The following is a 21,431-nucleotide window of genomic DNA, read 5'->3' as shown; positions in this document are numbered from 1 at the left end:
TAGCAGTAACGTTAATGTTGACGCGATTCAGTAAGTATCTATCTCTATTTATCTATTCAAAGTCTCCAATTAAATTGTTGAATTTATATGGTAGTATATTAGAGACAAGGCTCTTTGGCCCTATTAGACATACAGTAACTGTGTATTTTGTCTGTGTGACATCATGTCAAATATTTGTCTAGCTAATATTATATTAAGGCCTCAAATCGTCTGAGGCCTGGTGCCCCCTCTGCCATCGTTAATGCCCCCCTAAGGGGAACCCGGACCCCAGGTTGGGAAACCCTGATCTAGAGAAAGTAATCTGAATACTCACATAGGCACAGCCTCAACCACCGCTCACAACTCAAGACAAGCTATTCCGTTAGAGGTTACTATGATGTTTCTGAGTGGACTATGGCTACTCAGAAAACTATAGAATTCTGAGGCTGATGGCGCGATCATGTTGGTTGGGTATGCGGTTACTGTCAGGTTTGGCATGTCAGGTTTGGCGTATCAGGCTTAGATGGAAGTGGTGAAGTCCACACGGTTGGAGATGCAGTCGTAGACAGAGTAGTACTCGCTGAGGAACACGTCTCCAAAGAGGGCAGGTAGGTGGAGCTGATGCCCACGGTGCACCCCTGGTACCCACCCTTGTTGTATTGTATGGACAGACAGAAGGGGCTATAGATAAAGATGACTCACTATAGACGTTCCTGTGCGGTCTCCGCTGGTTAACTGCTATACCTTTCTTTTGACATTGATATGACACCAGTTTATATCCACCCCTGCCTACGGACCAAGGTTGTAATAGTTTTGCTTTTTTCATTAGTTTTTATTTTTATATCGTTTTAACTTTTTGTTTTCAATTCCATTTTTGTTTTAAGTAGTTTTTAAAGCAGATTTGCTTGTTAAATTCAGTTTTTATTTTTTGAAAATGCTTAGTTTTAGTTTAGTTTTTTTAGTTTTTTGTTTCTGCACTAGCCTCATGAGACTATCCTGATCTTGTGAGCTCACGTTGTTTCACTCGGTGCAAAATAAACCATCTGGTGCCTACTTCTGCGCAGGGGCACAGCTAAAGAAAAAATGGAGGATAGATTTCATATCCACCCAAAATTCAAGGCTTATGTATGAAATGAAAAAGACTAAAACTAAGGACATTTTCTCTATAATTTTATTTTATTTTAGTTAGTTTTGTAAAAACAAAATACAGTTTTAGTTAGTTATCGTTTTTTTGTAAAGGCTAGTTTGTATTTTTATTTCAGTTAACTAAAATGTTTTTTCACACGTAGTTTTCGTTAACTATAATAACCTTGCTATGGACAGTATTTCTCTATAATGTGTTGCGTGTCCTACTGGTAAAGCCCTCTCTCTCTCTCTCTCTCTGTCTTGCTCTGCCATGGTAGTGTCCCCCTCTGCTGTTTATTGTGTTGCCTTACCTGTCTCTACTGGCTCTTCTGGACCCCGATGGCCTGCATGAGGTCCCCCAGCACCTGTTTGGGGGCCGTGATCATGGAGGTGCCAGTGCCCACGGTGGCCTAGCAGCCCTGACCTCACCAGCCCATCCCCTGACCGTTGATCTGGAACCATTTCCCCTCTGCCAAACTTGATCAGTGTATATGTTACGGTCAATGTGAGAAAACGGGGAATGTGAGCTTTTCCCGGTTATTGCGCACATTCCCCGACCTCGCGGGGAATGTAGGAGAAACATGTGCGTTTCTCACATCTCCCGGGTAATGTGCACATTCCCCGACCTTGCGGGAGATGTGAGAAATTGGTTAGTATTTCTCACATCTCCCGTACGGTCGGAGATTGTGCACATTAACCGGGAAATGCTGACAATTCCCGACCCTGCGGTAAATCTAGGAAAGCGCAACCGTATGCAAAACCTCTGCGCAGCCGGGTGGTGGGAGAGGGCTTGTGCGCTTAGAACCAGAGGCGCTTGACATTTTGCCCATGGTTTTCGAATACATAGCATCAATTGCATTAATGGAAACATTAAATTGGGTCTAACTATACATGTGTTGAAAGTTAAGATAATTAGCCTACAAGCCGCGAGGCTACGACACACAATAATCAAAACAATCTCACTGTTTAACTCGTCCCACTCCTCTGTTTCACTCGCCCCGCACGGCAGGGACAAGAGAAACAATGCACATCTTCTGTTCATTCGTCTTGAATTGAACTGTTACACCACAGAACGAAACTTACAACTAATAGGTTAGTAAAGGACATGTACAAGTTGTTTATCATCAAAAAATGTAATCTCCATCTTTATTAATTTCTGTGTAAATCTGATCAAACCGAAAAGTGTTTCATTCGTCCCGGTCCTCCCCTACAGTTAATAACAGTCTGTGGTCTACCTTGAACAGTAATATAGCCTATGCTGCACACAGTGTGAGTAGTATTAGGAGGATAGACCTACACTGGTGATCAAGTTAACAAACGCAAAAGGAACATTGCAACAACAGGAAGGTGGGAACCTCCAAAGGAACCCTACACGTTAGCTAGCCGAAAGACAGACGAAAGGACGAAAAATCTCTCACAGGTGTGCGCCAGTAACGTTAGCCCAACTACCGTGGGTGCCTCTTATGGTGCACATCCTCTGAGGCGTCACATAAGCCCTCTCCCACCACCCGGCTGCGCAGAGGTTTTGCATACGGTTGCGCTTTCCTAGATTTACCGCAGGGTCGGGAATTGTCAGCATTTCCCGGTTAATGTGCACAATCTCCGACCGTACGGGAGATGTGAGAAATACTAACCAATTTCTCACATCTCCCGCAAGGTCGGGGAATGTGCACATTACCCGGGAGATGTGAGAAACGCACATGTTTCTCCTACATTCCCCGCGAGGTCGGGGAATGTGCGCAATAACCGGGAAAAGCTCACATTCCCCGTTTTCTCACATTGACCGTAACATATGTTATACACAGAAAACACAACTACAGAACCACTTAATGACTCATTGTTGATGGTTGACAAATAGCATCCAGGCATTCAGACGGTCCCTCCTGATAAAGCGAGTCTCTTGAGAGCTCTAGAGGTTATTGGTTCTGACCCACTGGCACTGATCTGCCAGTAGGTCAGGGAGGTGACAGGAGTCCAGTGGAGCTGGTCGGTGTATTTGCTGCTGTCCACTCCTTCTCACTGCCCTGTTGCCCTCCTCTGCAACATGCGGCACAGCATCAGAGATGAGCCATGAGGCACAACACAGTAGAGACTTCACCTTATCTGAGCACCACCATTCTGTATACTTGGCAAATGATACAACTCTGTAATGAATGGTGGCTCCGTGCTAATGCTGTTGATGGAGTAACAACGCAGTAAGTACAAGTATGCCTTGTAGTTATTAGGGTAGCAGCAATGGTGTTCCAGAGTTAGCATAACATGTCACACCTGGTCATGTAGAAGGCAAACATGTTGTGTGGTACTGGGATATCATATTGTCCATGATGGGCATCTCTCCTCCAGCAGAGATGCCCAGGATGCCGTCAAACTTGGCCACCATAAAGGCCTGACCGGGCTCATCGGTGCTCAGATCGACTTCCTGATTGTTAATGACAACCCCGCCCACCTGCAGGATCCACATCACCCAACGGGTTACAGCCTGTCGCTCACAAATCAACTGAGTGGTGATCTATTGAATGGATCTATTTCAGTTTGTTAGGATGTTCGACTAGGATAGTTCACATAGTACCAATCATGAGTAGCCTGTATCCTTTGGCCTTTGGAGATTGTGTTACAGCTTTGTAAAGCTAGACAGTACACACAGAAGCTAGAGTTAGTAAAGTCTGGATACGTTTATTCAAGTCCCTTGCTATCCATGAAGAAAAGGCTGTAACAGCTTGTAGATCTGCTGATTCATCTGAGTGGGATTCATCCAGTGAAGACATGTAGCCTTATTAGTGGGTGTGACTCAGGTTGACAGTGTCATATCCGAAGACTCCAGAGAGGCTTCCGGAGCCATATGGCAGGTAGAACTTCTGTCCATCTTTGGAGAAAGTGGAGGACTCCTTGGGGTTGAACTTTGTGTGTGTGTCTGGAAACAATACAGCGATAGGGTTAGGGTCATGTCTTGCACCGGCATCATACTGTATGACACATGGTCTAAGGGGGTCACTTAATGTTTCTACAGGCTTGGTTGGTAAAATCAAAACTCCAAGCTCTGCAGTCTATGTAATAGTCAAGGTTGTAATGGTCAGCATTTGGTACAGCACCTCTGAGCATTCTCAAATTACTTTACATTTGATTAGGGGAGAGGTATAAAATGTCTGCATTATCTGAAACAGTACTGGTAGCAGTGGTGATCGTAACACCATGCTTTTTATAGATTACAGTTCAGCTTTTAATACAATTATCCCCTCTAAACTTGTACTGAAGCTCCAAGATATCAGTCTTTCCCATTACATTTGTAAATGGATTTTAGGTTTATTAATTAACAAGCCGCTGGTGGCAAAAGTTAAGAGTCAAGCGTCTTTGCCACTTGTCCTGAGTACTGAAACGCCTCAAGGCTATGTGTTAATCCCATTACTGTACTCATTTTTTACTCATGATTGCACTGCCAAATTCCAAAATAATTCTATTGTTAAATTTGCAGATCATAGAACAGTAATTTGGTTTGTTGAGAATGAGTAAATTTGAGAATATTGAGAAGAAAAATAAATAAATAATAATAAATAAAAAAAATATATATATATAAAAAGTAAATATATATAAAGTAAATTGTAGAGAAGTTAATCAATTAATCAGCCGGTGTGCTAGTAATATTCTCAATTTAAATGTAGGCAAAACCAAAGAAATCATGATTGATTTTAGAAGAAAAAATATACAGCACAATCCTATCCATATTAATGTAGTAGAGGTACAGAGAGTATGTTGCTTCAAATTCCTTGGCCTACATTTGTCATGGCCTGTTAACACAGAAGCCATTATAAAGAAGCCACATCAGCATCTTAATTTGTACGGAGATTAAAGAACTTGTTCTATATCTGACTGTACTGTGCTTACTAAGGATGCATGTCCTCATCAGAGCAGCATGTGAAAAGGCAGCCTCCCTTCTCCGAGAGAGAGAGGTGATTTACGAGTTTGAGTTATATAGTAGCCTATCTTGGTGGATACTATAGTTAATATAAATTTGGAAATAAGAATAACAGGAGTCACGCAAAATAATAAAATAATGTAGGATATAACTTAAACTGTATTCAATGTTTAGCCTACAGGTTCCCCCCAAAAATTTGACATTTCAAATCATAACCCAAACAAGAGTAGACACTTCAAATAATAATATTCTCTCTTCAAAAAAAGTACCTAGCAAAAAGTGAAAAAGCCTTTATTGAGATATGCTGCTATACACAAGGGTAGGCTCCCCAGCTCAGTTTGTGTTCCTGACCAAATAGCTCCTTCATCACACCTGTCTGAACTTCCGAGCACTCCTGCCCTTTTCTTTTTGAATAATATTCTCTATTTAATAATCTAATTCAGTCCAAATGTTCCAATATATTGTCCTTATAATCAGTTTATTTTATGTCCATCATCCATTTCCTCACATTATAGCTCCCATAATATGACGAGAGGTAGGCTATTGAATGGGTTTATGTCAGCAATCCTAATCTGTAATCATTGAACAATAGCCTATGAATAGGTTTGTTCGTGTGTGAGTCATTGATCAAAAATCAAAATAGGAATTGGATATGGAGTTTGGATAACTGGAAAAAATTAAAAGAAGATATTAGGTCATCTGTGGACGACCCGATGATGTGGTGAACCAAGTACGGCAGGCCTTATCTATCTAATGTAGCTGCGCTCAAGGACCAAGTTGGGTGAATGGATGGACTTTGTTTTCTTGGTAAAGTTGATTGGTCTCAAAAACATGAAAGAATAAAACAAAAAATGCATCAACATGCAGTCTGGGAACTGTTTAAATTAATGGCAATATACTTGGCTGAGTTCATGGAATTTACAACCATTGATCTCTTACAACATAATAAATAAATAAATAAATAAATAAATAAGGTGAACATTTAGGCTATAATATTGTTATCACAGCAGCACTGATTGAGATTGAACAATTAGAGATTTAAAAGTAGGCCATCTTTTTTGATTCATCATTCACAAAAAAGATTATTTTAAAAGCAAGGAATGCGCACCAGACATGGAACACAAGCGGGGATGGAAATGTATTTGTTGGGGATGGAAATTTATTTGCTGGTTACTGTTGGCGTTGGTTGGATGGCTCGACAGCTGCATTTCAAACTCACAACATTAGACTAAGCTATAGCAACATATACCATTGATTGCTGTAGCTTAAACTCGTAAATCACCTGTTTGATACTCTTTAATGTGATATGCAATTTCGCGTGTAATTGAGGATCGTTTTCCCCATTCAAAAACGTTGCCATGGACCTCTGCGCTAGTGTAATCCATGCCTTATACAGGTATACAGCAGGCTTCACACCCCACCACCTGATCACATATGTGACTTCCAATGTAGGTTTGGTACTGATGTTTGCCAAGGTCATTTTCCAGTTTTTTTTTACAGATTATGAAAGTGTAAATGTTAGCTTTCAAATTATGTTCCATTCATTGAAATCTGCAAATATTTGAAGAAGATATGATGTTGGTACACCTGAAATCACTAAGCAGAGAAAAAGTGCTTCAAATGCAGAGCTGTTCAATTTTCTCACAGGACATGGACTTTGACGGCAAAATATGACTATTTATTAATCCTAAAATGGTTGTTCGTTGTATTAAGTGGGTTCTTCGCAACTTCAATTTTCGTAATACGTAATATGAAAAAAAGGACAACTGTAAAAAATAAATAATAATAATAAATAATAATAATAAATAAATAAATAATAAAGGATTTTGGCCTCTAGCGCATTTTGAGGACTGCAGACGTCAGGGCCAAATGTCCAGAGGAAGTCACATATATCGTTTTCATTGTCATACCAACAGGCTGATCATATCAGAGGAGTTCACTCCCCAGTCAGTTTGTCCTTGGTTCCTCACTCTCCATCCACCATGCAGAGCAGGCCAGGGCAAGCTCTACTCTCAAGTCAGATGTTAAATGGAACTTTCCATAGATGGGTAAAACTGCTCTATTGAATATCAACACTGCTATCATAGGCTACCACTCACAGCTACCTGTAAGTGCTTTTAATTTTACAGCAGAATGGGAATTTACTTAATTTGTTTTTAATTTCATGCTGTTGGCAATGATTTTCAATTGATCTTATTGGTGGATTATGAGGTTTCAATCATCGCTGTGAAAATGGTCAGATTTAACCTTTAAATGAGAACTACATACTTATTTATATTTTCTGATCTTGCTATGATGTAGTCTCTGACAGCTGCATGATCTATCTCTCTCTCTCTCTCTCTCTCTCTCTCTCTCTCTCAGTATACCATCATCCTTGGGGCTGTGGAAAGTGTCCTCACTGGAAAACCTGCAATGCACCATTTCCCTCTGAGCTTCACACCATGTGAAACCAGTGCTGTAGAGATAAGACCCTGCTAAAATTAAAGTACCGCTGATGAGATCAACTAAAACCATGTTACTTTGGGCTCATTAAAACTTCACATAGTACTACACACGTCTGGTACAGGGAGCGTGGGCTCTAAACAGTGGGCCTGGAAATGGAGTCATCTTCCTTTTGAGTGGATGTGCTTCAGTAATAGTTTCAAGCTATAGTCCGCGTTGTGTACATGAGGAGGACGGTCATCCAGAGCTCGACAGGCTATAGATCAGAACGGGCTTCCCCAGGGCGGGAGCGCACCATGTGGGCATGATGAGTCAGACAAGCGTCCCTCTGTAGGGTAGCGAGGAGTGTTACAAACCTGTATATATATACAGGTTATATACAGTATGTGTCTCGTATAGTGTTTATATAGTGTATATATATACTGTATATTTATATACTGTATATATATATATATATATATATATATATATATATATATATATGTATACTGTATAGCACCGTACGGTATTGGTGCATTCCAGTTGCCTCCGGAACTCAGACTTTCCAGTTCCCAGGTGGGAATGTAATCGGAACACCATATGGTATATACTGTATAATGTGTGTATTCATGTTGTCTATGCATTTCCAGGCCATCCCATGACATCAGTCTGGAGGAGTTTGATGATGAGGATCTCTCTGAAATTACAGACGATTGTGGGATTGGACTCAACTATGACTCGGACCCCTATGAGAAGGTGAGACTGTTTCAAAACCATGCACTATTTACTACCGGTTTTACATGGTGATACAATATGATATTTACAATATGATATTTACATGTTGTGTGTTGATGTCTCTGCCTCTGCAGCTTTTTAGCTGCCTGTTGTTATTATTACATTTCTATGTAATCACTCCTCACTGCGTTTCTGTGCAATAAGGCCTTCTGCTTTGGATTGACAGTTGCGATGGGCGAAATAAATTGCAGGTCCTAACCTGAGAGAGCCAGAGAGAGGGGGAGTGAGGGAGAGAGAGAGAGAGAGAGAGGGAGAAGAGTAGACAGACATTTTGAGACCTGTGGCAAGAACTGCCCATGCCGCTGTGCACGTCTGTTATGTAACCCTCCATCTGTTCTCTCTACCTGGGTGGCCAGTGACGGAATCATCACATTATTGACGGGGGATGTCCTCAGCTCTTACCTGCCCTGACGTCACCCGCGTTGATCACTTGCTCTCTGGTTCTCTCTGTCTATTGCCTGTGTGATGTAAATGTTTGATGGTTGTGGCTCAGAGCCACGGCTGCAGGGGGGGGGTGACCCAGTGCATTTTGCTGCTATGCAGAGACACCCTCCCTCCCTCCCTCTCAACATCTCGCCCTCCCTCTCTAGCTCGACTTCCCTCTCTAAATGTCTCTCCCTCTCTTTTTCCCTCATTACTTCTCTCCCTTTCTCCTGTCTATGACAAGATGGGAGAGAAGAGAAGGAAGGGGGTAGAGAGAGAGAAAGAGAGAGGGTTAGTTTCCTGGTGTTAAATTGATGACAAGTCTGAGTAGGAGGCTCTGCTTTATGTTTCATTAATCCAGCAGAGAGTAATATTTCTACATGAAGTAGAACTGCTTCCCCCCCAGAGATGTCTGTTGCAGCCTGTGTGGAGGATAAGCCATTCTCATGGAGTCAAGAGAATGGATTTTACTCCATATAGTTATGACCCACAATCTACTGTACACTACAAACAATCATGACCATATACAGTACACACACACACATTGTGTATCGTAACCTTTGTTTAGTTGTGTATCGTACCTTTATGTCTTTTTTTCAGGAAAAGTGTGAAAATTGTGTTGCTGCCTTTCTTGGCCAGGATTCTCTTGTAAAAGAGATTTTAATCTCAATGAGTCTTTAACCTGGTTAAATAAAGGTATAATACAATAAAAAAAACACACACACCTTAAGTGCTCAGTTCACATGTGTGTAGGCGTACAGCAGAGACTGTCACTCTGTGCTATGTTACATCACAGCTCAGGTTCCGCGTCATTGAGATAATCCAGCTGACATGCCTTCTGAGTGTGTGTACAATGTGTGTGTGTGTGTGTGTGTGAGTAAGAGAGAAAGCGAAAGGGATTATGTACAGTATGTGTATTCATTTTGCACGCATGTGGGAAAGTCATCATCCCTTATTCACAGTGCATTTTGCCTCTGATGGCGGTGACAACCGAGTATTACATTATAGAGATGAGAGAGAGGCTTTGGGTCTTTATGTCAGTATGATGTGGGCATAGCGGATGGCTTGCCTTTGATGTTTAGGTCAGCAGCCAATCAAAACAGGTGGATTATCTCTCCACCCAATCCACATCTCTTGTTAATTCCCATTAGCTCTGGGGCTCATTTCTAGCCTCAGAATTTGTTATATTGCCATGCAGTTTTTCTACGTACTAGGAATTTGCTTTGGGTCGTGGTGCATAACCTGGAGACAACATTGGACAGGGTGCAGGAACGAGACAGGACAGTGCAAAGACAGGACAGTGCAAGGAGCAGGTACAAAATGCTAGAGCAAAAAAGGATAAGCTAAGAAAAAAACTATAAAAAAAGTAGTGCGGCCAGTGTATATACTGTACAGTGGTGTGTCCTATACAGGACGATTAGGTTTCAGGAAGATTAGGTTTCAGCTACTCTGTCACAAGTATGAACATGTTTGAGATGTACATTTTATTGCTGCTACGATGTTGTGTGTTATGCACTTTTAATGTTGCTCATGTTGTGAACCAGCTCAGTGGCCTTGTGGTTAGATTGTCCGCCCTGAGACTGGGAGGTCGTGAGTTCGATCCCCGGCCGAGTTATACCAAAGACTATTTAAAAATGGTACCCGATTCCTACCTGCTTGGCACTCAGCATCAAGGGTTGGATTGGGGGTGAGTCTCTGTGACATACTAGCGTCATGTCCAGGGGGTGTACATCAAGCTGCCTCATGCTAAGGAAACAGGAGATAGGCTCCTGCCCTATGGGCCAATAGGCTCGAGAACCAGTTCTCAAGGCTACTTACTTACTACATGTTGTTTGAAATTTTATTACTGTTGTTTTTGCCATACTGGAGGCTATTTGAAACTATGCAGATATCTTGGCTAGGGCTCCCTCGTAAAGAGATCACAATCTCGTCAGGATCTCCCTGGTAAAAAAAATAAAAATAAAAAATAACTTTATTTTTTAATTTTTTAAATACTGTACTGTGCTCCCAGCAGCCCCCAGACCCCCCCCCCCCCCCTCCTCAGAGGATTTGCCTTTTGCCAGGCCGCTGTTGTAAAAACCTATTCTTAATGGCTTTGCTTGTAAATACATACATACATACATACATACATACATACATACATACATACATACATACATACATACATACATACACACACGTCACACTTACACACGCATGGATGCATGCACATCAGAGATCTAAGTATTGATTCCTTCAGTTCCTAGGAAGTGCAATTATAGATTGCTCAGCTGGAAATGTTATTAAATGCTTGATTTTCCATCTCACTGAGACTGAGACATGACTTAAAGGTCATATAGACAAGATTTTCATTTAGACTAATAATTTATGAATACAATTTTTAAAAAAAACATTCAAAGCTTTTAGAAAGGTGCAGAATAAAAGCATTGCTTTTCCCAAAAAATAGTCTGAATTTATTAATTTAAGAAATGTTGAGTTCGACAAGAACGTTCTGTTTACCTCTGGTGTGGTGCACCTCCAACAAGGCTCGTGAGCCAACAGTACTATGATGTTGGTACCACACGGTATGTGGAGGAGGCAGGAACAATCAAGAGTCCTAATACTATTGGCTCACAAGCCTTGCTAGAGTTTATATATATATATATACATGACTAGTCCACATCGAAATCTTGACTATTGCCCCTTTAACCTGGGATGTGATGTTTTTTTCTTGACACACATTGATGATGTACTATCTTATTATAGGCACTATGCTATAAAATGGTAGGAGCCTCTTCTGTCTCTTTGCTTTGTATTCCTTTATTTCATCTCTCTCCCTCTTTCATTTCCTCTCCCTTTCCTCCCTCTCTTCTATCCATCTCTGTCTCTCTTCCTCCATCTATGTTCCTCCCTGATTAAATACCCTGCCTTCACACATGTATTATTCAGGCTGTCGCACACTGATAGGCTCTGCCTCGGCCCCGGTGCTAGCTGGGAGTTTCACATGCACAGAGGCACAGCGGGGGAATGACATCATAAACACAGAGGAATCAATCACCATCAGTCACCTGCACTCGTGAATCAGATGCACTGTTTTACAAACATACTAACTGGACTGGGTTAACGTTATGTTTGATTTCACTGCCGTTCACTTTTGATTGTTGCAGCAGCGTCACAAAACAGAGACGCCCCCTTGTTCCTTCCTGCTCTCTTCTGCAGTCTATATCCAGAGCGCTGCTATAGTGAGCTAGCTCCAGCCTACAGTGTCAGATCATAAATGTGCCATCCATCCCCTATAGATCGGGGCTGGGATCTTCTGCACCAATCAGCATGCTCCAGTGATCATTCTCACCCCACAGACCAGACACCCAATTGCTGTTTCGGTTCACCTCTCATTCAGCACTGTGTCCAGCGGTGCCTAGCTCTGTTCATAGTACTGTGCTATGGCCCTGGTCTCCGTAGAGAGATGGGCTTTCCCTGTGTGAGAAAGCCTGATTTGCACATCTCCTTTAAAAGAACAGCTTCGGTGTCTCAGATCAGCTCCACAGGCTCTACAGTCATTGTTGTCCCTTCTAGCCCACCATCAGTCTGTCTCCCCTCGGCTCTCTGGTCCCTCCTCTCCCAGCTCCCACTTTACTGTACCTCTCTCTGTCCCTTCCACTTCATGTCCCCCCCCCCTCTCTCTCTCTCTCTCGCTCTCTCTCTCATACTGTACCTGCTCTCTTCTCTCTGAGATATGCTCTCTCTCTCTCTCACTCTCTCTCTCTCATACTGTACCTGCTCTCTTCTCTCTGAGATATGCTCTCTCTCTCTCTCTCTCTCTCTCTCTCTCTCTCTCATACTGTAACTGCTCTCTTCTCTCTGAGATATGCTCTCTCTCTCTCTCACTCTCTCTCTCTCTCTCTCGCTCTCTCATACTGTAACTGCTCTCTTCTCTCTGAGATATGCTCTCTCTCTCTCTCACTCTCTCTCTCTCTCTCTCGCTCTCTCATACTGTAACTGCTCTCTTCTCTCTGAGATATGCTCGCTTTCTCTCTCTCTCTCTCTCTCTCTCTCTCTCTCTCTCTCTCTTACTGTACCTGCTCTCTTCTCTCTGAGATATGCTCTCTTTCTCTCTCTCTCTCTCTCTCTCTCTCAGCTCCTCTTTGACAGGTCTTTTCTGCTCTCTCCTCCCTCAGCTGTCCTTTGCTGTCCTCGGCTAGCTGGACTGTGCTAGCTGGACTGTGCTAGCTGGACTGTGCTGGCTGGACTGTGCTGGTTGGACTGTGCTAGCTAGACTGGGCTAGCTGGACTGGGCTAGCTAGATTGGATTAGCTGGACTGGGCCGGAGCCGGAGACTTAGTGACGCTCAGCAAGCCTACAGTTCCGTAATTACGGATCAAAGTCATGTTCCTCTCACCACGCTGTTCAGGGTCAGTGGACTGCTGCTGACTAAGCATTTTAAGGTGCGGAAATAGATGCACATTTCAAAAACGGTTATGCGGGATCTTTACTGGCACTTTCGTAGCCCAAAAAAGGGTTGTGTTTCGTCTTTGTGCGCAAGTGGGCGCGCAGTTGTGCAATTGTATGTTACTATTGTCGCCACACACTACAGTTTTCACCCCCAGTCAGCAGGGAGGGGCCTGTCCAAGGCCAGCCTGTTCAGTACTGTATCAGGGAGGGACAGTCGAGGCTGGGCAGGCAGGATAGGATGTCCTTGGGAACCTGAGACCCTAGGATCGATCCTCACTGGGAGATGACTGATATTTATAGCTGCTCACTCTCTCTCTCCCTGGCTGCTGCGACTGCTGCTGTCATCCCAGGTTCATCCTCTGTCAGATGTGGGTCTTCATCCGCTCTGCTCATTGATCCCATGGCTACACCGTCTATAGTGGGATGTGTGACAATTCACAATTCAAAATGACAGCAATATTTCTCCATTTTGTGACGTACGATGTCATATTATGTCACGTGTCCAAAATGGAGAAGTATTGCTGTCAGTTAGAATCAGGACTTGTTTACGATTGATGAAAAGGAACGCCCTATTCATGTACTCACTGATGCCCGGATTGGGCAGAAAGGGGATGGAGTGGGGGGAAGTCTGCAAACTTTCGGTTACTTGACAGAGCGCAGGCACATCCAGCAGATGCAGTTCAGACGTGCGGCAGCATGGACTCTCGACGCAAAACTTCAAAGTCCTCCAAAGAAGCTTTCCAGCGTCTTCTCCTCCTGCCTCAAATGTCTGTCTCCTACATCAAGCATAATAACTAAGCAACAGTCCAAAACCATCTCCTGGCGAACTAGCATGCTTTGACAACAACATATCTATCGAGTGAGCTTACTCCGTAGCTACAATGCTAGCTAACGTTGGTGCAAATGCAATGTACAATTTACATCTACAACATTGCACACTCAACACTTAATGACAGTCTAGAATGTATTTCTACTACTCATATTTACCTTGATATATCCACACAAAAAAAAAAAAACATTCAGAGGATCAACTGGTCGTCAGCCTCGTACAGGGAATCTTCTGTACAGTACGTTATCAGTCATACGCATTGCAACCTTGCTGGTGCCGAACAGCGATCTGACTTGCGCTATAGTGAGAAAATTCCTTTCCCCAAATCAAATCCTGCCCTTGACCTATCAACAGACCCTGAATTGCGATGATGCAGTGACAACCCAATAGAACAAAAGAAAACAATGACTGACAGCTAAATCAAGATACTGTAGGCTGTGTCTAACATGTGCAGGGTTTTTAGATCAAACTAACTATAATGTTACATGAACTTTGACCCTGGAAACTACTGCAAATCTTATAACGTGTATTTTAAACTATATTACCCATAAAATATTTATTGTGCTCCATTTTAACTTCTAAATAGTATTTATTCATCGCTATTTATATTCTAAATGTCTTGACTAATTCTTTATTTATATGTCTCCATGAAAGTCAAGTCTACATAAACTATGTCTACAGAAAACCTAGCAAGGGCTACACTTGTATCCTGTGGTATTGGGAGGGGCAGCGTCAGCAGTCCTGGGAGGCAAGAGGGAAATGAAAGGATGCACTTTGAGTCCTCCATCAAAAGGAGAGAGAGAGAGAGAGAGAGAGAGAGAGAGAGGAAATGCTGACTGTTCAAATGCAGAGTGGATAGAACAGATCCAATCCAGTGCTTTTCATTGTCAGACTCAATGTAGAACTGGTTGTATGGATATACTCTGTTTGTTCAGGTTGTGAAAACCATAGAGATCAATGCAAGTATAGCCACTGTTGCCGCAATGACAATGCCAGTGTTGCTCAGGTCGGCTGACTGTCTCCCATGATCCCAGTACAAGGATACGTTCCCAGCTAATCACTAAGGATTTCACTACCCTTCCCTGAGATTTTACAAGGGCACAAATAGTTACAGAGATCTTGCCTACATTGTAGGCTTTTATGTGTTAGCTATCCCTGTAGTCTCTAATATGATATTTAGGCGAATCCTATAACAAAGCACAGTAAGCACTTAGCAGAACAGGCTCTGAGAATGCCGCAAAGCAGAGGTGGGGAGACAGAAAGCAGCGAGCCAAGCCTTTTAGAATTACAGAGAAGCAATAACACCACTCCCATTGGAAGCTAAGCCTCACAAGGGGAGAGAGAAGTGACAGGAGATTTTTGTATTAAAGGAGTAGTAAAGGGAAAATGCATGTTTAGCCCTGTTTTAAGGTTACTTATGATCATATACAATGGTTCAGATCAAAACGTTGACAAAGCTAGCATTTTCGAGAAAGTTGATAATTGCTCTACCACCGTTTTGGTCATACAATGGATGTGGATGGGCATCTTGAAAAATCATTCAAAAACATGTTAAACTCTCAATTTCAAAGACAAGAAGCAACGTTTTGATCTGAACCATTGTATATGATCATAAGTAACCTTAAAACAGGGCTAAACATGCATTTTCCCTTTACTACTCCTTTAAATGCAGAACATCAATTTATTAAGCTTGAATACAATTTGATTATTTCATCATTATTTCTAGTAGTCTGAGTACATTTATCATAATTTCTAACAGTTTTAATACATTTCAAAGTTATGTCTGCTTGTAGTTAGTACATACACTCCCAATCTAGCCTCGCATGTTAGTTCAGATACTTTTGTCGAGATCGAGGTTCAGGGCCCCTCTCCTCACGTGAGTGAGACTCCTACGGCCAAGGCTCAGGGCTGTAGTGTGCATTACGGGGCTCCGGGGGTTGCAACCTCCCATATCTTTCGACAACTGAGATTGTGGTCTGATTCCATAGCTGGAAGATCCTCTCTCACCAGTCCTGGGGCTGGTCGGAACAACACAGTACTGTATGTCAGTGGTGCATGGAACACTTCTGGTCATGATTTGGTCTCATCTCTCTTGTTTAAGTGATGTGTATGATACACAGGCAGTTAGTAGCATAGCCTTGTGCTGAGATATTTGATCAATACAAAGTGCTTTTAGGCCTGCAGTATACCGCCACATTAATGTACTGTAGTTAAATCAGTCTTGGTCTCTGATCTAACGCACACACACACACACACACACACATACACAGACACACACACACACACACACACACACACACACACACACACACACACACACACACACACACACACACTCACTGCAGGTGTGGTTGGACTATTAGACCTGAATCTTGTTCAGTTTACCCCTCCTCTTTCCTGTAAACCAGCTGAAACCCAAGAGGCTTGATCGATGCATTCCCCTTTCCCTTGCTGTCTCACTAACGTTACCCTCTCTCTGTCTTTCTCTCCATTTTTACATTCTATTCTTTGCTTGCACTCTCTCAGTTCACTATTCCCTGTCTGTCTGTCTGTCTGTATAATTCTCTCTCTCTCTCTCTCTCTCTCTCTCTCTCTCTCTCTCTCTCTCACACACACACACAAACACACAAACACACACACACAGACACACACACACACACGCTCAGGCTGCAGAAAGGAAGCCATCAGCAGAATCCACTTTTGACTCTGTTAATGTAGCCTACGCCTTGTAGCAGAGTGGACAAGTCACCAGAGCCCCTGCCTACTGCAGTGCTTTGATATGTGTGTGTTTGGGCGTGTGTGTGTGTGTGTGTGTGTGTGTGTGTTTATGTGTGTGTGCGTAGGACATACTGCAGTTTTTGTGATCAAGAAACATTGTGATGTAGATTCCCTGGTGTTTTCTCAGAGAGGGCTCTCTCATAAAACAAATATGTACAAGAAGGAGGTTTTTGAGCGACCAGCCCTGGAGGATCCTCCTCTACCTTCTGTCAGAATTCATTTCAAACCTTTATTTATACTCGTAAAGCACTGAGGTTTCCCTCATTTACAGTGTTGACGAGTTCACACAGATACACAAATAACCACTGAACAAATACAATATACAACAATAATTATTATTATTATAATAATAATAATAATTATTATTATTTAAAACAATTACAGGTAGAAGTACAAATGGCAAGAGCCAAGGATTTAAACTCTGCAACTGAAGGAATTACCTCAAGCTTTAGAGTCTGTTGTAGAGTATTCCAGGTATAAGGAGTATCATGGACAAAAGTAGATCTACCGAGTTCAGAATGCACACGAGGAAGGCTGGGAGAGTTGCTGCTCTTGCTAGGCCCTGGAATCTGCTGGTACCTCCTCTGCTCATCCCCGTAACCTACATCAATTCACTCTCTCTGTCTCTCCCTCCCTCCTCTGCTCTCTCTCTCTCTAAGGACTGTCTGATCCTGGAGAAGAGCGAGCTGCACCACCCGGTCTGCTCCTTCCAGGACGACTTCCAGGAGTTTGAGATGATCGACGATGAAGAGGAGGATGAGGAGGAAGAAGAGGAGGAAGAGGACGTCGACCCCGAGGGGCCCCCGTCTCCCTCAGCCTCCCCGCCCCTCTCCCCCTCTCTGGGCTCTCTGAAGAGCCGGCCCACCACCCTCAATCTCAGCACCACTGTCTCACAGGTCACAAGAGCACAAGCACATACATGCACACACACACACACACACACACACACACACACACACACACACACACACACACACACACACACACAGAGACAACCAATACACATATACACACACCCACCCATACACACACACACACACACACAGACAACCAATACACATACACACACACACACACACACAGACAACCAATACCCATATACACACCCACACACATACACACACACAAACAACCAATACACACACACACACGCATAGAGATCCATTCTTATTGTTCAGTGCAGGCTTGCTCACATCCCTCCTGTGTTCCCTCAGGACTCCTTGAACAACAACAGCAGTCTGTCCCCGAAAAATGGAAGCTGGCAGGACTCACTACGCAACCCGGCCCCACAGGGTGAACACAACAACACTCTTATCTCTTAACTCTCTGCTGTTGATGGTCCTTGCTGGTCCCATGCGTGCACAAAGACGCCAAAAGCGGCAGACAGATTCTGGAAGGGGGGGGGTGGAGCGTCTGGGTCAGGCGGGTTAATGTACACCGTACCCTGAAACCCTCTATCCATAGCATTCACACAACACTCTATGTCCTGTTTTAGTTGTAAGAGTGTTGTACTGTCCTTTGCTGGCTTCGCAGGTCGCCTGTCACCGACCCACTCGTGTCTTGAGGACAGCAGCCATGTGACGGGCCAGTGCCCGGCAGCCCCAGCCTCCCAGGCTCCAGGGTCCCAGAGCAAAGGTACTCCCCCCAAACAGGCAGGGGAGGGCGGGCACCCCCAGTCCCCTCGCAGGCCCCTCCTCTGCGACATGGAGGGCAACAGACGGGAGAGGCCTGAATACGGTAACAAAATGGCCGACCTTGAGCCGGAAGTCAGAGTTCAGAGGTCATCCCATGAACATGAGTGTAATGACAGGGCATGACATGGCATAAAGTGATTTTTTTTTGTGTGTGTGATTGATGTGAAGTTGTTCCATCCTCGCCTTAGAGATTTAGAGACATGCAGAGTTCAGCAGACATTGGCAAAGTATCTCCATTGCCATCTCATGACTGTTAACACTGTTGTTGGTGGTTATTTTTCATTTCTTCAAGAAGTACTACCACGATCCTCCCTCTTAAGCACCTATTGTATTTTTAGATTTCTATTCTTGCACCTTGCCTTCAGCAATAGATTATGCTCTTAGTCCCTTGTGGCTTGTGAATTCTGAAGAGTAGTAGGACACTGGCTTTTCCTACGTTAAATGCAATTATTGTAAGTCACTTTGGATAAAAGCGTCAGCTGTAATGTGATGTAATGTAATTTTACTTTCATCCGCTCATAAATCCTCTTTTTCCATCCAACCCCCATCTCTCTCACCTCCTCCCTTCTCTGCTCCTCCTCTCTCCCTCCTCAGGTTCTTTCGGCCAGCATAAGTCCCACCCCTGCTCAGGAGAGGTCCCTGAGCCCCCGCCTGACCATCCTCTCCAGACCTCCAGGGTGCCCTCTGTGGATGACCGCTCCCAGTGCTCTGACACAGAGGTCGACCACGACCTCAACAGCGACCATAACCACAAACGGTCACACTCCTGCCTGTCCTCCCGACGCGCCAACGACACCTACACGGTCACCAGCGAGTCGGGCCTGGACCCGGAACTGGAGAATGACCCGGACGGGACCAGCCGCTGCCTGTCCTCCACGGCGCCCATCGGGGGTAACGACGGCTCGGACACGCCCCTGTCCGAGGAGGAGCTGGAGAAGGACTTTGAGGTGGAGTTCATGTGTAAGGAGACCTACGACATGGTGTGCAAGGAGAACCAGAGCCAGTATGTGGAGTTCCCCTCCATCGAACCCTCCGAGCTCGCCTCCTTCTCCAGCTGCGTGTCCTCCAGCCCCTCAGACGTTCTCCACCAATCCCGTGACTCCCAGCAAGCCCCGGCCGACGACGCCGTGGCCAACGACTCCACCTCTCCGTCGTCAGACCCGGGGATAGCGGACATGAACGCCAAGCGCTGCTACGCCACATCGGACCAGGACCAGGACCTGAGCTCGCCGGGGTTCGACTCGGACATAGAGGGGGAGCTGGAGGCGGCCTTCGCCTGCGGTGGTCCGCTGGTCTCCAACATGATCTCCTCCATCTCCGAGACGGAGCTGGACCTGACCAGCGACGACAGCAGCAGCGGCCGCTCCTCGCACCTCACCAACTCCATCGAGGAGGCCAGCTCGCCCACCTCCGACCAGGATCTGGACCCGGACACCGAGCTGGAGCAGGACAGCGGCATCGTGGGACTGAAGGCGTCGCTGCTCCTCGGCCAGCCCGACCCTATCAAAGACGGGCTCCCCTTGCCCTCGCCGTCTCCCCTCCCGTCGCCCACGCTGGCCACCTCCTCCCCCACCGACTCCCCCGACCTCCCCCCGGAGCCGTACGACGACGGCCTGGCCCCGATGGGGCTCCACGGCGTGGACGATGACCTGCCCTACGAGCACCAGGCTGACCCGGATGAGACCCTGCCCCCGGCCCAGCGCTGCGACGACGGCCTCTCCCGGCAGATGGTGCTGCGCATCGAGCCCGACCACAGCCTGGAGAGCTTCAAGCGCTCCTTCTACCTGCCCGTGGGGCCCGGACTGGCGCCGGCGGCCGACGACTACGACGGCAACAGCGAGGGCGAGTCCGAGTCCGAGAGCGAGGACGAGCTGAGCGAGAACTCAGACTCGCCCTGGCTGCTCAGCAACCTGGTCAACAAGATGATCTCGGAGGGCTCCTACCCGATCAGCTGCCCCGACGAGTGCTTCAAGAGGTCCGCGTCCGTCGCCGACACCATCTCGCCGTCGTCGGACATCGAGACGGATGCCTTCGCCGAAGACGTGGGGGAACGAGGGACGGAGACCCAAGAGGAGGGAAGGGAGGGGGGCGAGGGCCGAGGCGGGGAGGGGAAGGAGAGGGAGGAGGGAGAAAGGAGCGGGAAGCATCCTAGTGGGGAGACGGTGAAGAGTCCTGAGAGGTACAGCTCCTGTGTGTATGTGGGCCGTGACGCCATGGCTCCGGTGACAGTGGAGCGCTACGCCAGCGACCCCCGCCACAGTCGCGCCGCCCACGACCCTGAGGGGTACATCACCGCCAAGTCAGCCAAAAACACACGGAGGCAGGAGGAGGAGGAGACCGGGGAGCCCGATAACGACCGGATGATGCTGGAGGGGAGGAAGGAGCTGGAGTCGCCCAGCCTGAGCGAGAGCGTGGCCAGCGACAAGGACGAGGGCCGGGAGGCGGAGGCCAAGCCCTGCGGCCGCTCCACCGCCTCTCTGGAGCGCATCACCGAGGTCAAGCACAGCCTGACCCTGGACATCCCCACCGCCCAGACCAACCGCTGCTTCAGCTTCACCTACTCCACAGACAACGAGGAGGAGGAAGAGGAGGAGGGGGAGGACGCCTCGCCCCTCCTCAGCAGCCTGAGGAAGCAGTCGTCCTACGGAGGAAGTGACCTGTATCTGGACAGCTCCCCGCCCATCGACGAGAGCGTGCGGCAGCTCCCCCTGTGTGAGCGGGAGCGCCCCCTGCAGGATCTGAGGCCGCGGCAAGACGACGACGGCCTGGCCTACGACTCCATGAAGTATACCCTGGTGGTGGATGAGAACACCACTCTGGAGCTGGTCAGCCTTAGGAGGTACGCAGGGAGGGGTCTGTCTCTGTGTGCGCTGTGAATGAGTGAATGAATGAAGGAATGAATGTTTTTTTAACCTTTATTGAACTAGGCTAGTCCCTTGAGCTTCAAAACCTATTTTTCCAAGGTGGTGGTATTCATGAATGAATGTATCAACCCATACAGAATATGTAGTCATTCTAAATAGAAGTTGCTCTGCTTCAGTCTAAT

General features: G+C 45.6%; 2 protein-coding genes across 2 annotated transcripts in view; one reads left to right on the top strand and one right to left on the bottom strand.

The window, feature by feature from the left end:
- The window catches only part of mapk8ip2 (mitogen-activated protein kinase 8 interacting protein 2), a gene marked incomplete at both ends in the record, with an annotated part of 40,482 nt that overhangs the window by 16,187 nt on the left and 2,864 nt on the right, over window positions 1-21,431 (top strand). The window contains 5 exons of the mRNA XM_084452534.1: window positions 8,086-8,191; window positions 17,351-17,587; window positions 17,906-17,984; window positions 18,225-18,428; window positions 18,980-21,224. Coding sequence (XP_084308660.1) covers window positions 8,086-8,191; window positions 17,351-17,587; window positions 17,906-17,984; window positions 18,225-18,428; window positions 18,980-21,224 — 2,871 coding nt within the window. The remainder of the gene's footprint in view (window positions 1-8,085; window positions 8,192-17,350; window positions 17,588-17,905; window positions 17,985-18,224; window positions 18,429-18,979; window positions 21,225-21,431) is intronic.
- Window positions 1,422-7,528, bottom strand: LOC311321218 (gastricsin-like; the record flags this gene model as incomplete). The annotated part of the gene is given in 6 exon segments (XM_084453160.1): window positions 1,422-1,514; window positions 1,518-1,529; window positions 1,533-1,581; window positions 3,408-3,550; window positions 3,897-4,015; window positions 7,381-7,528. Coding segments are annotated over 6 exon segments (564 nt in total).

This window comes from Borostomias antarcticus (genome assembly GCF_949987555.1).
Source record: "Borostomias antarcticus genome assembly, chromosome: 18".
Taxonomy (NCBI): domain Eukaryota; kingdom Metazoa; phylum Chordata; class Actinopteri; order Stomiiformes; family Stomiidae; genus Borostomias; species Borostomias antarcticus.
Note: the sequence above shows the minus strand (reverse complement) of the source record. Positions and strands in the feature narration are given on the sequence as shown.